The sequence below is a fragment of the Arachis stenosperma genome, chromosome 4, assembly GCF_014773155.1.
Source record: "Arachis stenosperma cultivar V10309 chromosome 4, arast.V10309.gnm1.PFL2, whole genome shotgun sequence".
In the NCBI taxonomy this organism is placed as follows: domain Eukaryota; kingdom Viridiplantae; phylum Streptophyta; class Magnoliopsida; order Fabales; family Fabaceae; genus Arachis; species Arachis stenosperma.
Window position 1 is genome coordinate 12,407,018 of NC_080380.1, and position 19,113 is coordinate 12,426,130.

The following is a 19,113-nucleotide window of genomic DNA, read 5'->3' on the forward strand; positions in this document are numbered from 1 at the left end:
GCAGACATGTGTTCTTCGACGAGACCAAGTGTCTACTCAAAACTAGCTTCCCTTCCTCACAAAAAATGTCTCAATCATGAATGAGCTGCCTCAGTTGCCTATCCTTCAAGTTCTTGTTCAAACCGTGATGCTTCATCGATGGCTGAGTCTGAGCAGCAATATGCTATCATGCATCTCTGTCAACCCTACTCACCCAATGATAACGTGATCAAATAATGAAATTTTAAAACCAAAACTGTTTCAAGCTCAGCTAACAACTAGTCTTGAAGCAAAGAGTTATAAAGAAGCACTTACAATACCTCCCTGGAAACAAGCCAAAAAATTGAGCATCCTACAATTTAATATCACCATCCTTAGGTTGCAGATTCTATTTCTGATATATGTCAAAGCAACAAAGACACACCTTGGAGTCAGAGGTTATGCATATTCTTATCCAATTATTGGCAAGTTTTGTTAGGTTTTTGAGTCATATATATGTAATTTTGGTCACTTCTCATTATATGGTTGGAGTTATGAACTCCGAAAGACATTTTATATTTTATGTAATTTTGGTGACACTGCTCATTATAGGTTTGTATGTACTGTCAATCATAGGCAGAGTCCTTTAATCTTCTTACTTTGGAATATGGAACCTTTCCTTTAATCATAGGCAGATGAATGAAAATTTACAGCTCAATCTGATCCAAATAAAATAAATTTCCGCATAATGTTTTTTGGCTGAATCAACCTGGAATTGAGTTAACATATATATACACCTTCAGGCGGCAGCATAGTCACAACGGTATCTATATATTAAATAATTAAACATAGTGACAAGTTAATTGTCTTCATGTTAGATCAGATAAAATTGAATTCTACCTATACTTGAGGTACTTGCATAGATGATTACGACATTTCTTTATTAATCACTCTTAACTTCTTTGGGGTTTTCTTCTCGTCCCTAGTTACTGCTATGGAATAAAAGACGCCGCCTCAGTAAACGAGTGATTAATGCAAGCTGTATTAGGCTTATATAAATTATAATATGTGCTTCTTCTCAAAGATATAATCACTCCTCTACCTTCCTCAACAAGGATCAAATTAAACCATTAATGACTACAATTGTTATGCTTCTATCTGTATTTCATATAATCATCATCATGCATCCATTATTGGCAAGTGGAAAATTGGATTTGCAATTTTTGCACGATCCAATCATGGCACAACCTGGGTGTGATTTAATGTGTGGAGATGTTGAGATCCCTTACCCATTTGGAATGAAGGATCCAAAATGCTATGCAGAGGAGTGGTTCCAAATAGAATGCAAGAGTAACCACACACCATACCTGAAGCTTATAAACCTTGAAGTAACAGCCATTGACGTTAACATTAGCACCGTTGAAGTCAAGAATCCAGTTTTCCATAGGAAGTGTCACGATGGAGGCAGAGACTCTTCTCTCTCTCGTCCCAAACCAACCATAGAAGATCCTGCAGGTATTTCTTTGAGAGGTAGCCCCTTTGTGTATTCCAACAAGCGCAACACATTCGTAGCTTTCGGTTGCAACATTCTTGGATTCTTGCACTCTAACCGTTCAGTAGTCGCTGGGTGCGTGTCAGTTTGCGGTCCAAAAGAGTTCACAAGACTCAAGAAATCGGTTGCCAGTGGAAAAAAGGTTAATCTTGGTTGCCATGGGAAGTTCTGTTGTGTTGCTTCAATACCAAGTTATCTATCAGAGTATGAGGTGACAATGGAAGATATAAGAAATGGAAGCATTGCTCCTGGGTGCGACGACTATGCGCTGATAGCAAAAAAATGGAGACAGGAATTAACATGGATGGTGAATCAGAAAGAGAGTGAACTCAAGAAGAATGTGAGTCACTATGCACATGCTGTGCTGGAGTTTGAGATTCTGAATTGGTTCAACATTGAAGCAACTAATGCAGAATGTCTTAAGACTAATGTAACGTCCTCAAAAATGGAGAATTCAGGTTGGAGATGCAAATGCAGAGTAGGATTCCATGGGAACCCATACATTGCTGGTGGCTGTGTAGGTCAGTACCTTTTTGCTGCAGACATCTAATTTTATCATAAAACTATATGTATGAACTATTCTGATTCGAATTAGATCATAGTATGTAGCTAGAAATGTTTTACTGAGAATGTCATAATTCATAGAAACGAAGTTTGAGCACCTCATAAAAGTAATCCAAATTGTTTACCATTGAACCAATCCTAATTATGACTTTGATAGTTTGATATTATCCATTTAACCATCTAGTGAATTTGAAGCAATTTAACCTTAAATTAATTTCTTCGTTTATCACATCTATCTATTATTTATCGCACAAAATAAAATTATTATATATTTGTTTACTTTTTATGTTGTATAAATATTTTTTTAATTAAATTTATATAGTAAATCTTTTATCATTCTGTTCATGTTTAATGTTTTAATTTTGTTTCACACAAAATAAAATTATATATATATATATATATATATATATATAATACAAAATTTTTTATCATTGTAATTATATTTAATATTATAATTTTGTTTCACATAAAACAAAATTTATTTAAATTTTAATATTATATATATATATAACACAAAATTTTTTTATCATTGTGTTTATATTTAAATTTATTTATTTCACACAAAACAAAATTATTTAAATTTTAATATTCTATACATATATATTTATATTTTTTTTTAAGATTCTAATATATCTTTTTTTGGATTTAATACATGAATTTAACTTTTTTATGTATTATTTATTTTAATTCTAAAATCCAATAACTTTTTTGTACAGACATATTGTTTTTAATATTTATATACTAATTTTTTAATTTGAACTTCATCCCAATATCTGAGACTTGCCAAAAAAATCTAAAATTTGTAAAAAAAAAAATTAACCTGATTAACATGTTACTTTTTTAAATCCAGACCATTCAAATAAAATATAATAAACAAAGAGTTTAGATTTAACGAATTCACAAGGTGTGCAGCACTCCATACTTAGCAAGGAGCGTTTAAGAATGAGCCCTTTTCAATAGACAACAACTTATTTGTAATTAAATTGTGTGAGACTTAATTATCGTTACGATAAAAAAAAACATTAGGACCCAATGTATTTTTTTCTCTCTTATTTTCTCTTTATTACTTGAAATGAATGAATGAGATCTTTTAATAGAATATAAAAACATTTACCCATATGCATAAATTTCTGAATATTTTCACTCAATTTTTATGTGAAACAAAACATATCTATATTAGTCATACTAAGTGTATAAAAAAACAGTCACTAAATTAATTATCCATATATAATATATATTAAAATATAAAATACACAATAAAAATGAGTTAAAGAAGATATGAATTGATACATAAATACATAATGACTGATTTTTTATGTGCACATCACATTTTTTACCTATATTGAAGAAATTTCTAGTGAGTAAGTCTAATAACTCAAATAAACACGCTTACCAAATGTGAATCCTATCTTACATATAAAATAGTAGATCAACTTTTAATATAGGTATGTATGTCTAGGCTTATATGGTTAAGACTTGTTCGAAGGAGAATTTATCTTGAACTGAAAATCCTTTTCATTGTGTACTATCTTTTGAGTTTACTGTAATGTTATGTATTGAAAATACAAAAGGCTTTAATACCATCATTCAATGAGATGTTAGTGTATATTTAACTTGGGGTAAAGATAGTTGAACCAAACACTTTTGTTGATATAACAATATACGAGATTAGATATATACAAAAACTTTATATTAATATAGTGCATACAAACTAAATATTATTTACTTATTTATTACTATTTTAATTTCAATCTTTTTCCCATTTTCACGTTTCAGTTATTCGAGACCGTTGGTACCATTCCGAAGGAACTCCCACAAAAGAGCTTATGGTTGGTAAGTATGCATAAGCTATCACTTGTAGTAAAAACTCACATGGAGTTGTTTTCATGTAAAGTTAATATTTAAAAGGCGTTAGATAATTTAACAAGTTTGACTAAATTATTATCTAATAATTTTTAATTATCAATTTCACCAGAAAACAACTGCATGTGAGTCTTCACCCTCTCTTGTTTATTTTCAACTCACATGAAATCACATGTTTTGATTTATAGCTTGCCTAAATCACATTGTTCATCTAGTAAGTTAAAAGAAACATGGATATTTGTTTTCAACTCTCACTTGTTTTGATTTATAGCTTGCCTAAAATTAAAAAAACTAAATAACTCCATGCAGGGTGGGTGCATGATTACATTATTTTGAATTGGAAAAAGTAATCTCTTATTTATTTATTTATTGTTGTGTGACAAATGTATAGGACTTTTGTCAAGCCTCGGATCCATTATTTTATTGCTGGGTCTAAGGTGGCTCTATGAAGCTGAAAGGAAAAGAATAGCGAAAAAAAGCAGAGAAAGTTTCTTCAAAAAGAATGGTGGTGTGTTGTTAGAAAAGGTATTGTCTTCTAGTGAAGGTAGTTTTGATAAATTTAAACTCTTCAGCTTAAAGGAATTAGAGAAGGCCACAAACCACTTTAATGTGAACCGGATACTTGGAAATGGAGGTGAAGGTACTGTTTACAAGGGCATGCTACTAGATGGTAAAATTGTGGCTGTCAAGAAGTTTAAGGTCCAAGGAAAGATAGAACAATTCATCAATGAATTTGTTATTCTTTCGCAAATTGACCACAGAAATGTGGTTAAACTGTTGGGGTGTTGTTTGGAAACAGAGATTCCTCTGCTTGTTTATGAATTCATTCCCAATGGGACCCTTTTCCAATATTTGCATGACCAAGATGCATATCTACCAATGACATGGGAAATGCGTTTAAAGATTGCCATTGAAGTTGCAGGAGCTCTATTCTATTTACATTCAGCGGCTTCTAATCCCATTTATCATAGAGATATTAAATCGACCAATATACTATTGGATGAAAAGTACAATGCAAAGGTGGCTGATTTTGGAACATCCAAAATGATTGCTATTGAAGACACACACCTCACCACAATAGTTAAAGGAACTTTCGGATACTTGGATCCTGAATATTTTCACACTAGTCAATTTACAGACAAGAGTGATGTTTATAGTTTCGGAGTAGTTCTTGTTGAACTTTTAACAGGGCAAAAGCCGGTTTCCTTTGTTGCCCCGGATGAGGCGCAAAATTTAGCATCATACTTTATTTTGTGCATGGAGGAAAAACGTGTGTTTGACATCATTGACAAAAGAATCATGTGGGAAGGAAGGAGAAAGCATATCAATGCAGTTGCCAAGCTTGCCAAAAGATGTTTAGACCTGAAAGGTATTAAGCGGCCTAGTATGAAGGAAGTCTCGATGCAATTATATGGTATCTGGGAGTTGCAAAGGAATTCTAGAGCATAAAATCCCATGAAGAGACTTAGCTCACTGATGGTGATTACTGACCAATCCTACATATAGGTTAAATTCTTGACCGATTCTTGCTAAGGAATTCTGGGAGTTGAATGTCATAAAATGATTGGCACATTTTTGCAATTTTGTTTTATCACAAGAACATGAGGTGGAATGTATATACAAGGATGGCAATAACAAACTAAAACTGTTAGTTAATACCCTCCATCAATTCAAAATAACTCTTCCTATCAAACTTCTTAGATCAATGTACACAAGATGCAATTGTATCAAAATATATTAGTTCAACTATGTAGATATTGTTAATCAGATATAATGATTTCCTAATGCCCTTCTCCCTCTCATGATGGGAGGGACATGTTTTTTTACACCCCATCTTAGACAGCAAAAACACTGAAATTGAGCAAAGAAGAAAACTTCAGGCTTAATATATTTCAATAACTTGGCAGCAAAATTGAGAAAATGAAGGTTGGAGATGATACGTGGAGATAAAAATGTTCTTCCTTAGAAACTAATCTCTTGCCAATCGCAGTGTACAATAATAGGTATAAACCATAAGAAATACATCCCCACTCTGCAAACACGGGTTTAAAACGATCATCACAACTGGTGATGTTCTCCTACAGGATGTTATATCTTGTTGAATCATATTATTTTCTGGGGCTTTAGTGTTGAACCCATGAGACAGTACATAACCATGTTTATGTTGAAAATTTAATTTGACCAAAAAGAATAATTTAATTTATAAATGATTACGTCCAGGGTACTTACATAAATATTAGCTCATGAAATGCCTTGACCCGTCTACGTGAGTGCAAGTACTTGTATTGAGAATCTACTTGATATTGTGTGTAGGAACACTAAGATAAAATTTGGTATTCTTGAAGTCATCCAAAAGTGGGTTGTATCCATCTTTGGTTCTCGTTTTTGTCGGCAAACCGAACTCTTCCATAAAAGCTGATGTATCCAGCTGCATCAGACAAAACTATTGCATAAACTTGCAAATTCATTGAAATGAAGCATATCAGGTATAGTCTTATAAGATAAATAGAAGCGAAATATACCAAAAGAAATTCCAATAAAATAATTGGAAAGGATTTTCAGATTTGAGATTAAACAACAGTTTAATTTTAAGACATTGTTAGTATAAAATGGTTCTATATTAGTAAATAGTAACCAATCAAGTACTATCGATTGCAAGATTTCTAAAATAGAAGGTAGTTGAGTAAAACACATTTACTAACTTGACAATATTATTGGATATCTATGTAAAACTTTTTTTTTCCTTTTCGATAGTGCATTTAACTTTTACACTATGCAAAGATGCCTCATTTAGAACTTCTACATTGAACAGGCCATCCAATTTAACTAGTAAGTTATATCAGTAAGCATGCCAAGCAAAGAAAAATAATTATATAAAGAAATATTACCTATCTATACATGTATATGTAATTACTGGTACATGGGAAACAATTTTTAGATATGATATTTTTTGAGATTATTGGTATATTTAATCTATATAACCAACACCACCTAAGGAGACAAGGTATTGCAGCAATAATGTTAACAGAACTAACCGTAATTGTTCTCCTTTTCTTTCCTTTTTTGGATGTATGATCACCCTTAAATTTCAGCCAACCAGAACAGTAATGATCAATCCGTTCCAAAAGCCAAAAGTCCGTAGGGAAAAAGATATCCGCATCACCCTGCAATAAAAGAAAAACACAAGGAAATGCTGACTTTGAATATAAAACTGCAGAGTTTGGAAAAAAAAAATCATGACAGGTTCATGAGTCATATTAACATACACATATTAACATTGACAAATAGTTGACTCTTTCTATTTAGGAACTACAAACAATGCTCAAGTTCATAGTTTTCAATAAAGGAAACAAAATGACCAGGAAATAGTACCAAGTAACGAACAACAATTCAAGTAATGCCAATTACTTCAATCAGGAGGATAGTATTGAAATATCAGGCACCATGCAAGATATAAAATAGAAGTTAAAATAAGACAAGAAGAGCCAAGACTCTCAAGAAACTTAATGTAGCAAGTTGATTTTACTACTACGCAGCTATTTATGCTCCCAATACAACAGGTTCTTTGCAATGTTATACTTCTTCCTCTAAACCACTGAATATCGAGGGACAGCTTATTTAATTTAATCATATGAGTTAGTGACTTAGACGATTGCTAATCACTTGTAACTTCATTTTCAGGATGTGCTTGAAAATGAAGAAACTAGATTGAAAGATGAGGCTGATGGGAAACCAAACCTTTGCGTCCATATAGTTCTCATAATCTGAGCTGCTTCCATCTTTCTGCAATTCAATAAAAAAGTAAGTGAGGGGAAGGGAAGGGGTGTAGCGTCAAATTTTGGATCTTTTTAATACAACCTTTCCTTCCCCTTTGAAATCCCAAACCCCTAGAGAGAGGATGAGAAAGTATTTTATAGCTTCAAAATTCAAATCATCATTCCTTACAAATTCTCAAAAAAAAAAATTGATAAGAGTTCATAATACACATCACTTAAAACAATGTGTTTGCAAATCAATCCATTTTTATTTTTATTTAGATGTCAAGCACTAAAGTTGAAAGGAGATGGATAATGACTACATTTTAAGTAAAACTTCATGAAAACTTCACTTAAAGTTTGAGACAAAAAAGCAGGTAGCTGTTTTATTGTTCAGTAAAGATAACAGAAATATACTTTAGTTGAAACCAAAGGAGCTCTTTCGCCGGGAACTTTCACATCTGGGAGATAGCTGAAATCAGAAGCAATCAAGGACATCTTTGGTAGCACCTCATGCAGAACCTCAAGTAATTTCTGCCAAGAAAAACATGTAAATGCAAAAAATTTATTTGTACATAAAACTTGAGGAAGATTAAGAGACTCTCTTACCAAACATCCAGTTGGCAGCCAACATCTACGAGGTTTCGGGTAAACTTTAGACCAAATACCTTTCAGTGTAGGTACTGCAGCGCTCCGAGTTGTTTTAGGCTCATCCATGTCCATGATCTCAACACAGCGTGTGATAAGTGGATCTTGCAAAGGCTTGTATAACTCACCGAGTGTTTCTCTATTGAAAAAAGAAAGGTGACTGGTGATGTGAAATCCTTACATAGGTTTGTTAAGGTTCATCTTTCACAATTGAAATTTAACATTTCTTGAATTAAAGCATCTATCTGGTTTGGTAGTTACAAGTTAATGAAGAATTAGAATACGTGATATGATGCATAAAGCAACAGCACGATCAAGATCAACATGCACCCTTACCGACCATGTTGCCTCTCAACCCAGACTTCCATCCATGGGGAAACTTGATTCTCTGAATAGACAAGATCGTGTGGAAGATTATCAAGTACCTACAAAGTAAGTTGATAAAGTGATTTGCTGGTAAAAAAAAAAATAATAATTAGAATCATAATACGACATAGTTTTGACTACAGCAGTTCGTCATCTTCTAGGTGAAGCCAACTGGTAACTGGTGATACATTACACAGGATGGCAGTGGAACAGTTTGAAGGATATTAACACTATTTAACAACAATAAGTCCATTACATGTTAGGTTATTTACTGTAGCCACTTTCTTCACTTGAGTTAACTAGATCCACATCAAAGGGAAGTTTAAATTCTTTTCTACAGCTAGTAAAAATGAGCTGCAGTAATTAAAAGCAACTCAAGTATAGAACACACCTCAAGCATTATAACCCAACACGGTTGTCTCTCCACATCCCCTGTAAAGAAGGAATCATTATAATAGAATTATTGCGTCAATTTATTTCTTAGTCTTTTTTGGGTCATATATTCCATAAATTCTGAAAAAAAAAACATATAGAAGACCCCGCAACATCTCAAAAATAGGAGCATTGAAATTCAAAAAATTCAGCTCAATCAAGGGAGAAGTACTATAGCAGCCTACCCCATCCCCTCCGGTCAGCAGCATCACGACATTCTACCATGAACTTTGGAATATGGCTGCGCACTTCACCAACAGTCTCTCTTTGCACTTCAGCAAGTGAAGGACTAATCTCAACTGAGCTGTAGTTAAAAATAATACATCAATTGCAATGTGCATAACGTGGCTCCAAATACAGTAGATAACCGGAATAATTAACAAGATATTCTCACTAGACTAACAGTAGCACAATTTTTAGAAGCATAGCATGAGGTGTAGCTAAATCTATAATCATGTACATAACAGATAACACATATTGCAGGAGAAACAGCAAGGCAATATGTACACAGCAAATCATTTGTATCAATCCTGTTATGTACTAGTTCCAATCATATGACAAGACTGCAGAGGAACTTTGGATTTCCATATGCACTCATCAAGAAAGAACATGACTAGAAGAGTGGGCCAGAAACTGAAAGAATAAAATACAAGAAAAATAGGGACAGAATACAAGGTCCATACACTCTTGTTGTGAGAACTCACTGAGAATAGACTAGAATCAAATGATACCAAAAGGAAATATTGCTTGGCGGTTTCTTACTTTCTCTAACATTCATGTCTCAGTGAAAATCAAAGTCCAAAATTAAAGAATTACCCTAATGGAAGTTGCTTAGGGAACACTTAAGCAACATAGAGAGATGTATTACTCAGACAATTAGATGTACAGAAAATAGTATAACACAAGCATAGCCCAGTATCTTAAGAAAAGGTAAGAACGGGTTCTAACTTATAATTTGGTTTTAGCATAAAATACATATTAACTGTCGAGGCACGTACGTGTAAGTCATACTGTTATAAACTTTTGGAGGAGCATTCAACATTATGTAATCCAATATACCCTTGGCACAAGTTCCTGATCCACCACCAATTTCATATATCTGATTGCAAATTAGAGGATAATATTAACTACTAATTGAAATAATAAAAAGTAGCAAACCATGTGTAAAGGAGATATATTAGCAATGCTTATTAATGTTTTGTCCAAATTAAGTGTGGTTAGTAATGAAAAGAATGAAAAACAAATTTTACCAAGAAACAGGCATGAAGCATAGTTATAGATAACTAAAACATTAGCTAATAACATCATGGTGCAAGGCTCTCACAGCCTAGCTGCTGGAACAATAGAATATGGTGCTTTCATGGGTTCTAAACAGTAGACATGCAACCAAACAAGGAAATTCAGGAAATTTATACAGTATTAGGTATGTTTGTGGTGAGGCACTTAAATGTGGGGATTGAAGTACAACAAGCAGATATCTTTACAAAATCACTCAACAACAACAACAACAACAACAAAGCCTTGTCCCACTAGGTGGGGTCGGCTTTACAAAATCACTCAACAAGTGTAATTGTTTAAATTCATGGGAACCGAACTTGAATACATGATACGAGAAATAAGGCTGCTCTCTCCTACATTGGGGAAAATGTCTGTGGTTTGCAGGTATAAATCTTGAACGGTGAAATTTCTGCACAAACCTAGAGCCACTCAAAATATTCTTTATCATCTTTTTCTTTTCATTTTCCTTTTTGATCTGATAAATATTTCATTCATGCCAGAAGATAAAAAATAAATAGAAAAAAATAAATTAAAAGAAAAAACAAATAACTCCTATAAAGATACACTTTACAGTAATATCCTAATATTAATATCAGAAAAACATTTTTTTCCAACAAAATTCAGATGGCAATGGTCACAAGTAAAATGTGCTTACTTTTAGAGGGACAGAGAAGTTTGCAGTTCGCATGATGGCTTCAGCAATCGCATGGGCATACCAAGGCTACACAAAAGGCGAATTGCATAAATGATTAGAGACACAAAACACTAGTTAAGGTTTCACAGAAGGTCCAAGTGCAGCAAATTTCATTCTAAAACAACTACAAGGACATCTCTTAGAAGTTGAATAGTATGAAAACTCAAAAAACAAATTTGTGATTCAATAAATGGTTTGGACAAATAAACAACAGTTTCCACCTTATGAAACTGGGAGCTATTAAATTAAAACCATATAAGCATCTGCAACATTTGTTATATATATTGTTGACTGAAAAAATAGACAGTCCAGTGTACCTTGAAGATCTCCACAGGCGTAAACCAAGAGATATCGTTCTGCTTGTAAATATTATCCAAGTATCTCATATAAGCTTTTCTGCCTGAAATCCGCTACCATTGTAATGCATTAGTATTTAGCACAAAACTAATTACCAGAAATTATCAAAATTCCAGAAGCTGAATATTCACAATTAATTCAAGATTATGAAGGAACAAGATTAGAACCTTCAAGTTGATTGAACTTGATGCTGCTGTGAAGGACTCCAACGGAGCGGGGCCGTTGGGAGAAGTAACCATGTAAGGGATGGTACAAAGCAGAGTGAACGAAATCCCGAACCTGCAAAAATTGAAGAAAATGAAAAGCATAAGCATAGGGAATAGGGATGATGAAGAGGATGGAAATCGGTTATTGTTACCAGAATTGGTTTGTCGGCGACAATGTGAGTGGAGAAGAGAGCATGGAGTGGCGGAGTCCACACTTGATTCTGGAATCGCCCAACGGAAATGGGAGGAAGCCGAAGCCTGCGAATCACTATAAACATGGTTTTGGGAAACGATGCTACTCACAAAAGCATCTTCTTTTATTCTTAAACCCCCTTCAAGGGTTTAGACTTTAGAGCTTTTCATTCTTTTTTCTTTTCTTTTTTTTTTCCGATTACTATTCTTTTTAAAATTATTTCTCTCTCTGTATAGAAAATGGTTTAATTTATATACAATGCAGTCATTTATATTACTGCAATTAATTATCTAAAACTCTCTTTCTAAAAGAAGAAATAAAAATTCAGTTAAGGAAAAAAAATTACAAGTTGAATGTTGCAAGGCATATACAAGAGCTTCTGTATATGTGTTCTAATAAACCTTAGATGTAGACAAAATTTAAAGATAATCTATTACAATTCATATTTTATGATGAAGGTTGTTACATTAACAATTGAGGAAACACTCAACTGTTTAAAGCTATACACAAATATAGAATTCACAGGATGTAGCTAAGTGTTCACTTTTTAATTTAGATATAAAAGGAGAATGATGTAGAACACAGTTATTGAGTATATAAGGCTCCGTTTGGTTGATGTATATGATGAGACATAAATATAAAGACATAGACATTAAAGACATGGACATAAAATATTTGTGTCTATGTATTGTGTTTGGTAAAAATAAAGAACAAGACATACATATTTTGAAAAGACTGAATTATCCTTCATTCCACAAGTTTTATTATTATTACTGTACATCTATTATCCCAAACACTACATGTCATCATCATTGAATTTTTATTTCTTTTAATATTTTTTATTTCTTCTAATATCATCTTAAATTATCATTTAAATATTAAATATATATTTTTTTTTTGAAAAAAATAAAAAACTAAAGCTCAGAATTTATCAAAGATTAATCAAAATTTAAATAAATAAAAAATTAAATGTACAATTTTTTTTGAAGAAAATAGAAAGATAAATTTAGTTATAGAATCTAAAAGAGAAAGAGAAAAAAAGAAAGGTTTGGGGAGATAAGAGGACAAATTTTAAAATTTCAATAAGGGTAAAAGAGTAAAAAATTAGTGTCTCACAAGTTGTGTCTTAGTGTCTCACCAAATTGGAGGTACACAAATTTAATGTCTCTGTGTCCTCCCGTGTCCTTCGAAAATCTGTGTCTCACCAAACCAAACAGCAGACATGTGTCACTGTGTACCACTGTGTCTATGTCTCAGTGTCTATGTCTCTTAAACCAAACGCTGCCTAAGTGTTTTACGTAATTGGTGTCAGAAGCTAAAATTGGATCGTCCGACTTGTAAAAAGTATAAAAATTGGATGGTCCGATTTTTTGGTACACAAATCGGACCCTCTGATTTGTGTTTAAAAAATAAAAAAAAAACTAGGGTACACAAATCGGACTGTACTCTAAATTTTTAAATTTTTTTAAACACAAATTGGAGGGTCCGATTTGTGTACATCCCACAGTTTTAAAAAACACCAAAATTTATAATGTTAAGGTATATCACTCATCTCACTTCCGTATCTAATTTTTTTAGCCGCTAATTGTTAGTTTGAGGGGATGAAATATAAAGAGTTCGATTTTAGGAGGTTAATTGGTTATCAGGTGGTGTGTTGAAAGACACTTTTTTTTTAGTTTTTTTCGGTCTCAAACCAAAATGAATCTGTTAGAGAAGATTGTGGATTTTGGAATAGGTTAAGTGGATATGAAATTTTTAGTAGAGAAGGGAACTATTCCAATGAAAGTTGGAATTAGTTAACCAACTTTATAGGATTCTACCGTCAGTCAAATTAACGACTAAGAGAGAGGACGGACTTGTATAAAAATTTGATAAATCAGATATTTTATTCTACTAATTTTTTTGTGCAAGTTTTGTAGTCGGAATCACTTTTAGATGATATTATTAGCTATAGTTTTACTAATTCTATTTGAAACAGTTTAGTGCCACCACGAATTGAGTTATTTACTTGGTTTGTTTTAGTTGGTAGAGTCAATACTAAGGAGATATTATATAGGTTAGGCGTAATAGAGCAGAATGATAATATATGTGTTATGAAATAAGAATGTTAAAACAGTTTACCACTTGTTTATTGGTTATGAGTTTACTTGACACATGTGGTATACGTGGTTGATTGCCTATGATAAATTATGGACTATTTCAAGGATCATTAAGCAACATCTTAAAAGTTAGACAGAAATATATGTAAAGAAGGCAGAAAGTAAAAGGTGGTTTATTGGATTCTTTTCTTATTATCTGAAACACATAAAAGGAAAAGAATAACAGAATATTTAAGAGTTAAGCAACAGGTGTAGAGGGTATTATTGTAAAGTCGTTTATGAGTCACACAAAGTGGAGTGGTATTGAACTTAATGATTATTGATGACAATGCCAAATATGACTATGGGTTAAGTTTCTTGTGATTGTTTTTTAAGATTTTATTTGTTGATTGTTGTTTGTACTTTGTTGCTCACCTTTGTAGTATTGAGCTCTTTTACTTTTAAAAAAGAATACAAACGGCTCAACTATTTAAAGCTATACATAAGCATAGAATTCATTGAACTTGTTCCATTCAAACTTATTCTCTTATGCTTAGGTATTCCCAAGAAAGTGACCTTTCCTATGATCCATCTTTGGTCCAGGGCAAATCCTCCATTAATGATATTAGATGCAACAAACACACTCTTCGTCTGCAACCAATGTCCATGGCCCATTCTGTCCTGATATGTCGAGTGTCTCCCCATCATCCAAATAAACCTGTCCATAGCTAGTTTTGTCTGCTACTAACAACCACCACAAGTTGAAATGCGGTCTTTCTAGCTGCTTTCGTCGTCGTTACTTCTCCTTGCATGACCAAGATGTTACCTTCCCCAACATGCGCACATTTATGTGATCGGATGGAGCATCAAGAGTAACATACTTTCCTGATTTAGCACTCACTGAATTTGAGACATTGAAGAGATCAAACCAGTTTCCTGCAAGAAGTATGCATTATCTCCTCTGCAAAGTTCTTCGGCTGTATCTCCCGAAAATCCACATATATCTGCTCCAACCATTGGAATTCCAAAGTTTAATATAGAAGGAATTGAGTATGCTAAATCATTCCAACTTTCCAAGTCACGGCGTTATCTCCTCTCCAATGAGCTGCATACCTACCAGCTTCCAATCCTCTGACAAAGGTTGCATATGTTTTTCACCTTGATAGCTGTTTGCAAAATTAAAACCTCAATCAATGACGAATAATGCATGGATGTTCTTAGTTTTTTTTCTTTTGTCTTATCCAAAGAAATCGTAGGAGGATTAGTTACCAGGATCCAAGATAGGCACATATTTCTGGCCATTTTGGGGAAGAGTATCAATAAATATTCTCATCTTATCCAATGAAAAGTTGATAGGATCAAGGATGAAATCTTTATATGCATCCATGTAATCAATATCTGTCCACATAACTTCAAGGGGTATGTGTGCCTTTGTGTAGTTAGCAACCACACCCTCAAGATCATTTACATTCTTGTAGCCATATCTACACTGGTGAAAACCTTTCACAAAAGAAATGAGTGGAATATGACTCTTTTTAACTCCGTCGTCATCCTTCTTCAAAGCTCGCAAGATAATAATTAATATATTACTTATTGGTCTCTTTTTAACCCATTCGCCCTCATCCCTCTTTTTAACTCATTCTCCCATGATTTGGTCTCTAGCACTGAACGAATGAGTGATTTTAGAACTTGGAAAACAATCGTACACATTTGTAGTACAATATATTAGTATTAATATTAGTATAGATGTATTATTATATCAGCACTCTGGACTTTGGAATTTTTTTTCATAATAATGTGACACTGAAACTGATGACAAACTCGATATATTTTTATCTAATAATATAAATTACTGATAATAATATTGATACTTCTTGATGATGATGATAATTTTCCAAATATATCAAACTATATAACAATATTCTTCCAAAATAACATCAAGGAGATTGAGAATTATTATTTTAAAAAAGATGAGTGATATATAAAGTATTAGTATACCAAAAATGTCGAGTAAAAATAATCTATCTATCTATTCTTAATATATAAAAATAGGTACATAGGTTTATCCCATATTGCTTTTAAGTCATTTCTCTTCTTCTACTAACACTCATTACCAATGCTTACTTAGCAAAATTTTAAAATCTACCACTCAAATCTTGCCAAATCAACTTTTATTTTCATATAAAAAAACACAAAAAACAACTAAAAAATACAATAAAAATCAACAAATTAACCTTTTTCAAATCAATCCTTATTTCTAAAACAACAAAAACATAAATTAACATTTACCCCAACAAAAAGCTCTTAAAACCAAAGAGCTTATTATCTTTCTTAAACCCTCACCCTCTTAGCACCTCTCCGTACTAAGATCCTATTTCCTCCATCCTCTTCCAGTCCCATCCTATTTCCTCTATCATCTTCCGATCCCATAAGCCATTGTTTTTTCCTCAAAATAAATTGTACATCGCGATGTCCATCTCCGGCGGAGACGCATTGCATAAATTGTAGAAAACATGGCAAACTCCATTCCTCCTCTTGCGGTTTCCCTGCCAGAGCTCAATTCTGGGTTTCAGACACCATTCGGCGCTGCCAACATAAGAAATTTGTCTCAGGTATCTTCCTAAAGATTTTTAATTTTGCCGTTTAATATCATTTTCAATAGCCCTATTTATTTGTTATAAATAATAACATTTTAATTGTGAACTCATTGCAAGTAGCACAGGTTTATGTATTCCTCTTTTGTAAATGGTTCTATCCAACAGTCACAACCAAAATTAATGTGCATTTAAAATTATTGCTCCCTAGCTATATACTATCGATTGCAATATTTCATCATCAAATTATAAATTGTTATTTTACATGTGGAGTACTTCTTCCACAATTTACATTTACGTGTTTCTCTTTTTCAAATTGTTATTCCACATGTGCATTATTGCTTCCACAATTCACTTAGAATAGATTATCATTCTTTGACCATGTCTTATTCTCTTTGTTGTAGAAGGATTTGCAGTGGTAATGACAGACCGGAAAAGTTAATACCCAAAATTGCTAGATGCAAATCAACCAATCATTATTTAGTAAAATGTTTTAAAAAAATTAAAACAAAAAACTCTTATCTATTATTATTCAATTGAAACATCAAGTACTAATTAAATGCAATAAACATACATTAAAAGTGTCATAATAATAATAAAAATTTCAGTTACAAATATTCAAATTCTACAACTTATACATATTAAGACTCTTACTATTCTTCATTTCTTAATCTCTTATACTAATTGTCAAAAATTCTTTAAATTTAATATAACATTTTTATATGTTTTTCATTCTCATTCATTTAGTTTTTCATTATTTACAAATAAAAAAACCGCAAAAAAAGACAAAGGGTAGCCATTAATGCAAATCGAAAAATGAAAAAAAAAATACAGTTTTGTATAACTCTAATATAAATAACCTATGTTTTTTTTTTAAAATAAATAAATTCAAAATCTATTTATAGTATGTTCTCTAAAATATTTTTAATATAACATTTATTAAAATATATTATATAGTATAAATAAGAGAAAAGGACAAATAGGTCCCTGACCTTTTACCTCTCAGACATTTTCATCCCTGACCATTGGAAAATACTTTTAAGTCCCTGACGTTCTTAAAATTAGGACGGATCAGTCCCTCCATCAAAAAGCCACCGTCAGACTCAACGGAAAAGTCTGACGTGGCTCCCCTTCTACTTACCTGGCATGACGGCTGCACACGTGGCACGTTAGGGAGATGGAGCATTTGAAAAGTGGACAAATAAGTCCCTGGCGTTCTGAACGACGTCGTTTACATCGCTGCCCTAATCCTAAAATTCGTTTGGGTTCTTCGTTTGATCCAATTGAACGAACTCAAAACATAAGTTATTATATATAAACCCAGATACTTAGCAGTGATTTCCTTGGTGCTTGCCTGAACAACACTAGCAGCAGATTGAGCGGTAGATGCAGCAACAAATGATAATTTACCAATCCCCTAATCACAAAGAGAAACACATCTCCATTCAAATATAAGCAAATTAACAAACAACACACTCAATTCACTGCAATCGAGAACCACCTGCGAAACGACAGAGAGATAGTCGTTTTGGGGGTTTATGTTTCTCTGCGAAGGGGCAGGGCTCGATTCGAACCCGACGTACTTTCTGCCCTGCGACGGCGGGAGCCCCTCAGGCCTCGTGTTATTCTCCGCCATCTTCCGAGCAAAGAAGCTTTCCTTGTTCGTGGCGGAGGCCTCCAATTCCGACTGCCTCCAACCTCCACCACCACCGCCACCGCCGGTGTGCGACAAGGGAGGTTTTTCAGCAGAGGAGCGGAGATCCTCCTTAACAACGGGAGGATCGCGCCAGGGACGGCCTTCGGCGAGAGAGGAAGGCGTTGAGGGCGTCGTTGCCACCAGCCTCCATTTTCTTGATCTGGATTTCGGACCAGGAGTCCATGATGACGGATCTGACGAAGGAGATGTGGACACTGAGGCCGCGGTGCTTGCCGGAGCACTCGAGGCACATGAATACGCCGTAGGAGACAGAGGCCCACTATGGGTTCTTCTGAGAGCAGTCGACGCAGATCTTGTTCGCGGCCTGGGATTGCAGTTTCCGCAACCGCCACGATGCCACCATGTCTTTTGTGTATCCGATCCAAAAAGAACAATAGAAATGGAAATTGGAAATGAACGAGAGTGGGGAAAAGGAAAAAGGAGAAAACATAGATTCAGAAGAGTTTGCAGACACATATTTTGGGATTGAGTGGCTTGTGGGTCGTGAATGACCGACACCGTTAAACGACGTCGTTCTGAGTGCCAGGGACTTATTTGTCCACTTTTCAAATGCTCCATCTGCCTAACGTGCCACGTGTGCAGCCGTCATGCCAGGTAAGTAGAAGGGAAGCCACGTCAGACTTTTCTGTTGGGTCTGACGGTGGCTTTTTGATGGAGGGACTGATCCGTCCTAATTTTAAGAACGTCAGGAACTTAAATGTATTTTTTAATGGTCAGGAACGAAAATGTCTGCGGGGTAAAAAGTCAAGGACTTATTTGTCCTTTTCTCTATAAATAATCTACCTCTCTGTATTGCGCAAGTCTCACTCTAGTTTGAAAACAAATATGTTATTACTATATCTAAAACTGTATACTAAG

General features: G+C 33.6%; 2 protein-coding genes and 1 pseudogene across 4 annotated transcripts; 1 reads left to right on the forward strand and 2 right to left on the reverse strand.

The window, feature by feature from the left end:
• The first annotated feature begins 1,075 nt into the window (after nt 1-1,075).
• LOC130976436 (wall-associated receptor kinase-like 10) lies at nt 1,076-5,540 on the forward strand. The gene is made up of 3 exons (XM_057901304.1): nt 1,076-2,031; nt 3,851-3,907; nt 4,329-5,540. The coding sequence occupies exons 1-3, from the start codon at nt 1,092-1,094 to the stop codon at nt 5,384-5,386; spliced, it is 2,055 nt and encodes a 684-aa protein (XP_057757287.1). The 5' UTR covers nt 1,076-1,091; the 3' UTR covers nt 5,387-5,540.
• A 125-nt stretch (nt 5,541-5,665) lies between these two features.
• On the reverse strand, nt 5,666-12,007 carry LOC130976312 (uncharacterized). 3 transcript variants are annotated; one of them, XR_009084643.1, is made up of 15 exons: nt 11,826-12,007; nt 11,635-11,746; nt 11,428-11,510; nt 11,072-11,137; nt 10,137-10,237; nt 9,324-9,442; nt 9,098-9,138; nt 8,677-8,765; nt 8,302-8,479; nt 8,110-8,226; nt 7,676-7,720; nt 6,973-7,101; nt 6,167-6,365; nt 5,878-5,969; nt 5,669-5,788 (listed from the first exon to the last, which is right to left on the reverse strand). XR_009084643.1 is itself a non-coding variant. In XM_057901144.1 (13 exons), the coding sequence occupies exons 1-13, from the start codon at nt 11,949-11,951 to the stop codon at nt 6,231-6,233; spliced, it is 1,341 nt and encodes a 446-aa protein (XP_057757127.1). In that variant the 5' UTR covers nt 11,952-12,007; the 3' UTR covers nt 5,666-6,230. The 3 variants fall into 3 exon arrangements, 1 of the variants encoding a protein (XP_057757127.1); XR_009084642.1 differs by having other exon boundaries at nt 5,668-5,969; XM_057901144.1 differs by having other exon boundaries at nt 5,666-6,365.
• Nucleotides 12,008-14,841: 2,834 nt separating this feature from the next.
• Nucleotides 14,842-18,598, reverse strand: LOC130974614 (probable ADP-ribosylation factor GTPase-activating protein AGD6; annotated as a pseudogene).
• Nucleotides 18,599-19,113: the final 515 nt, after the last annotated feature.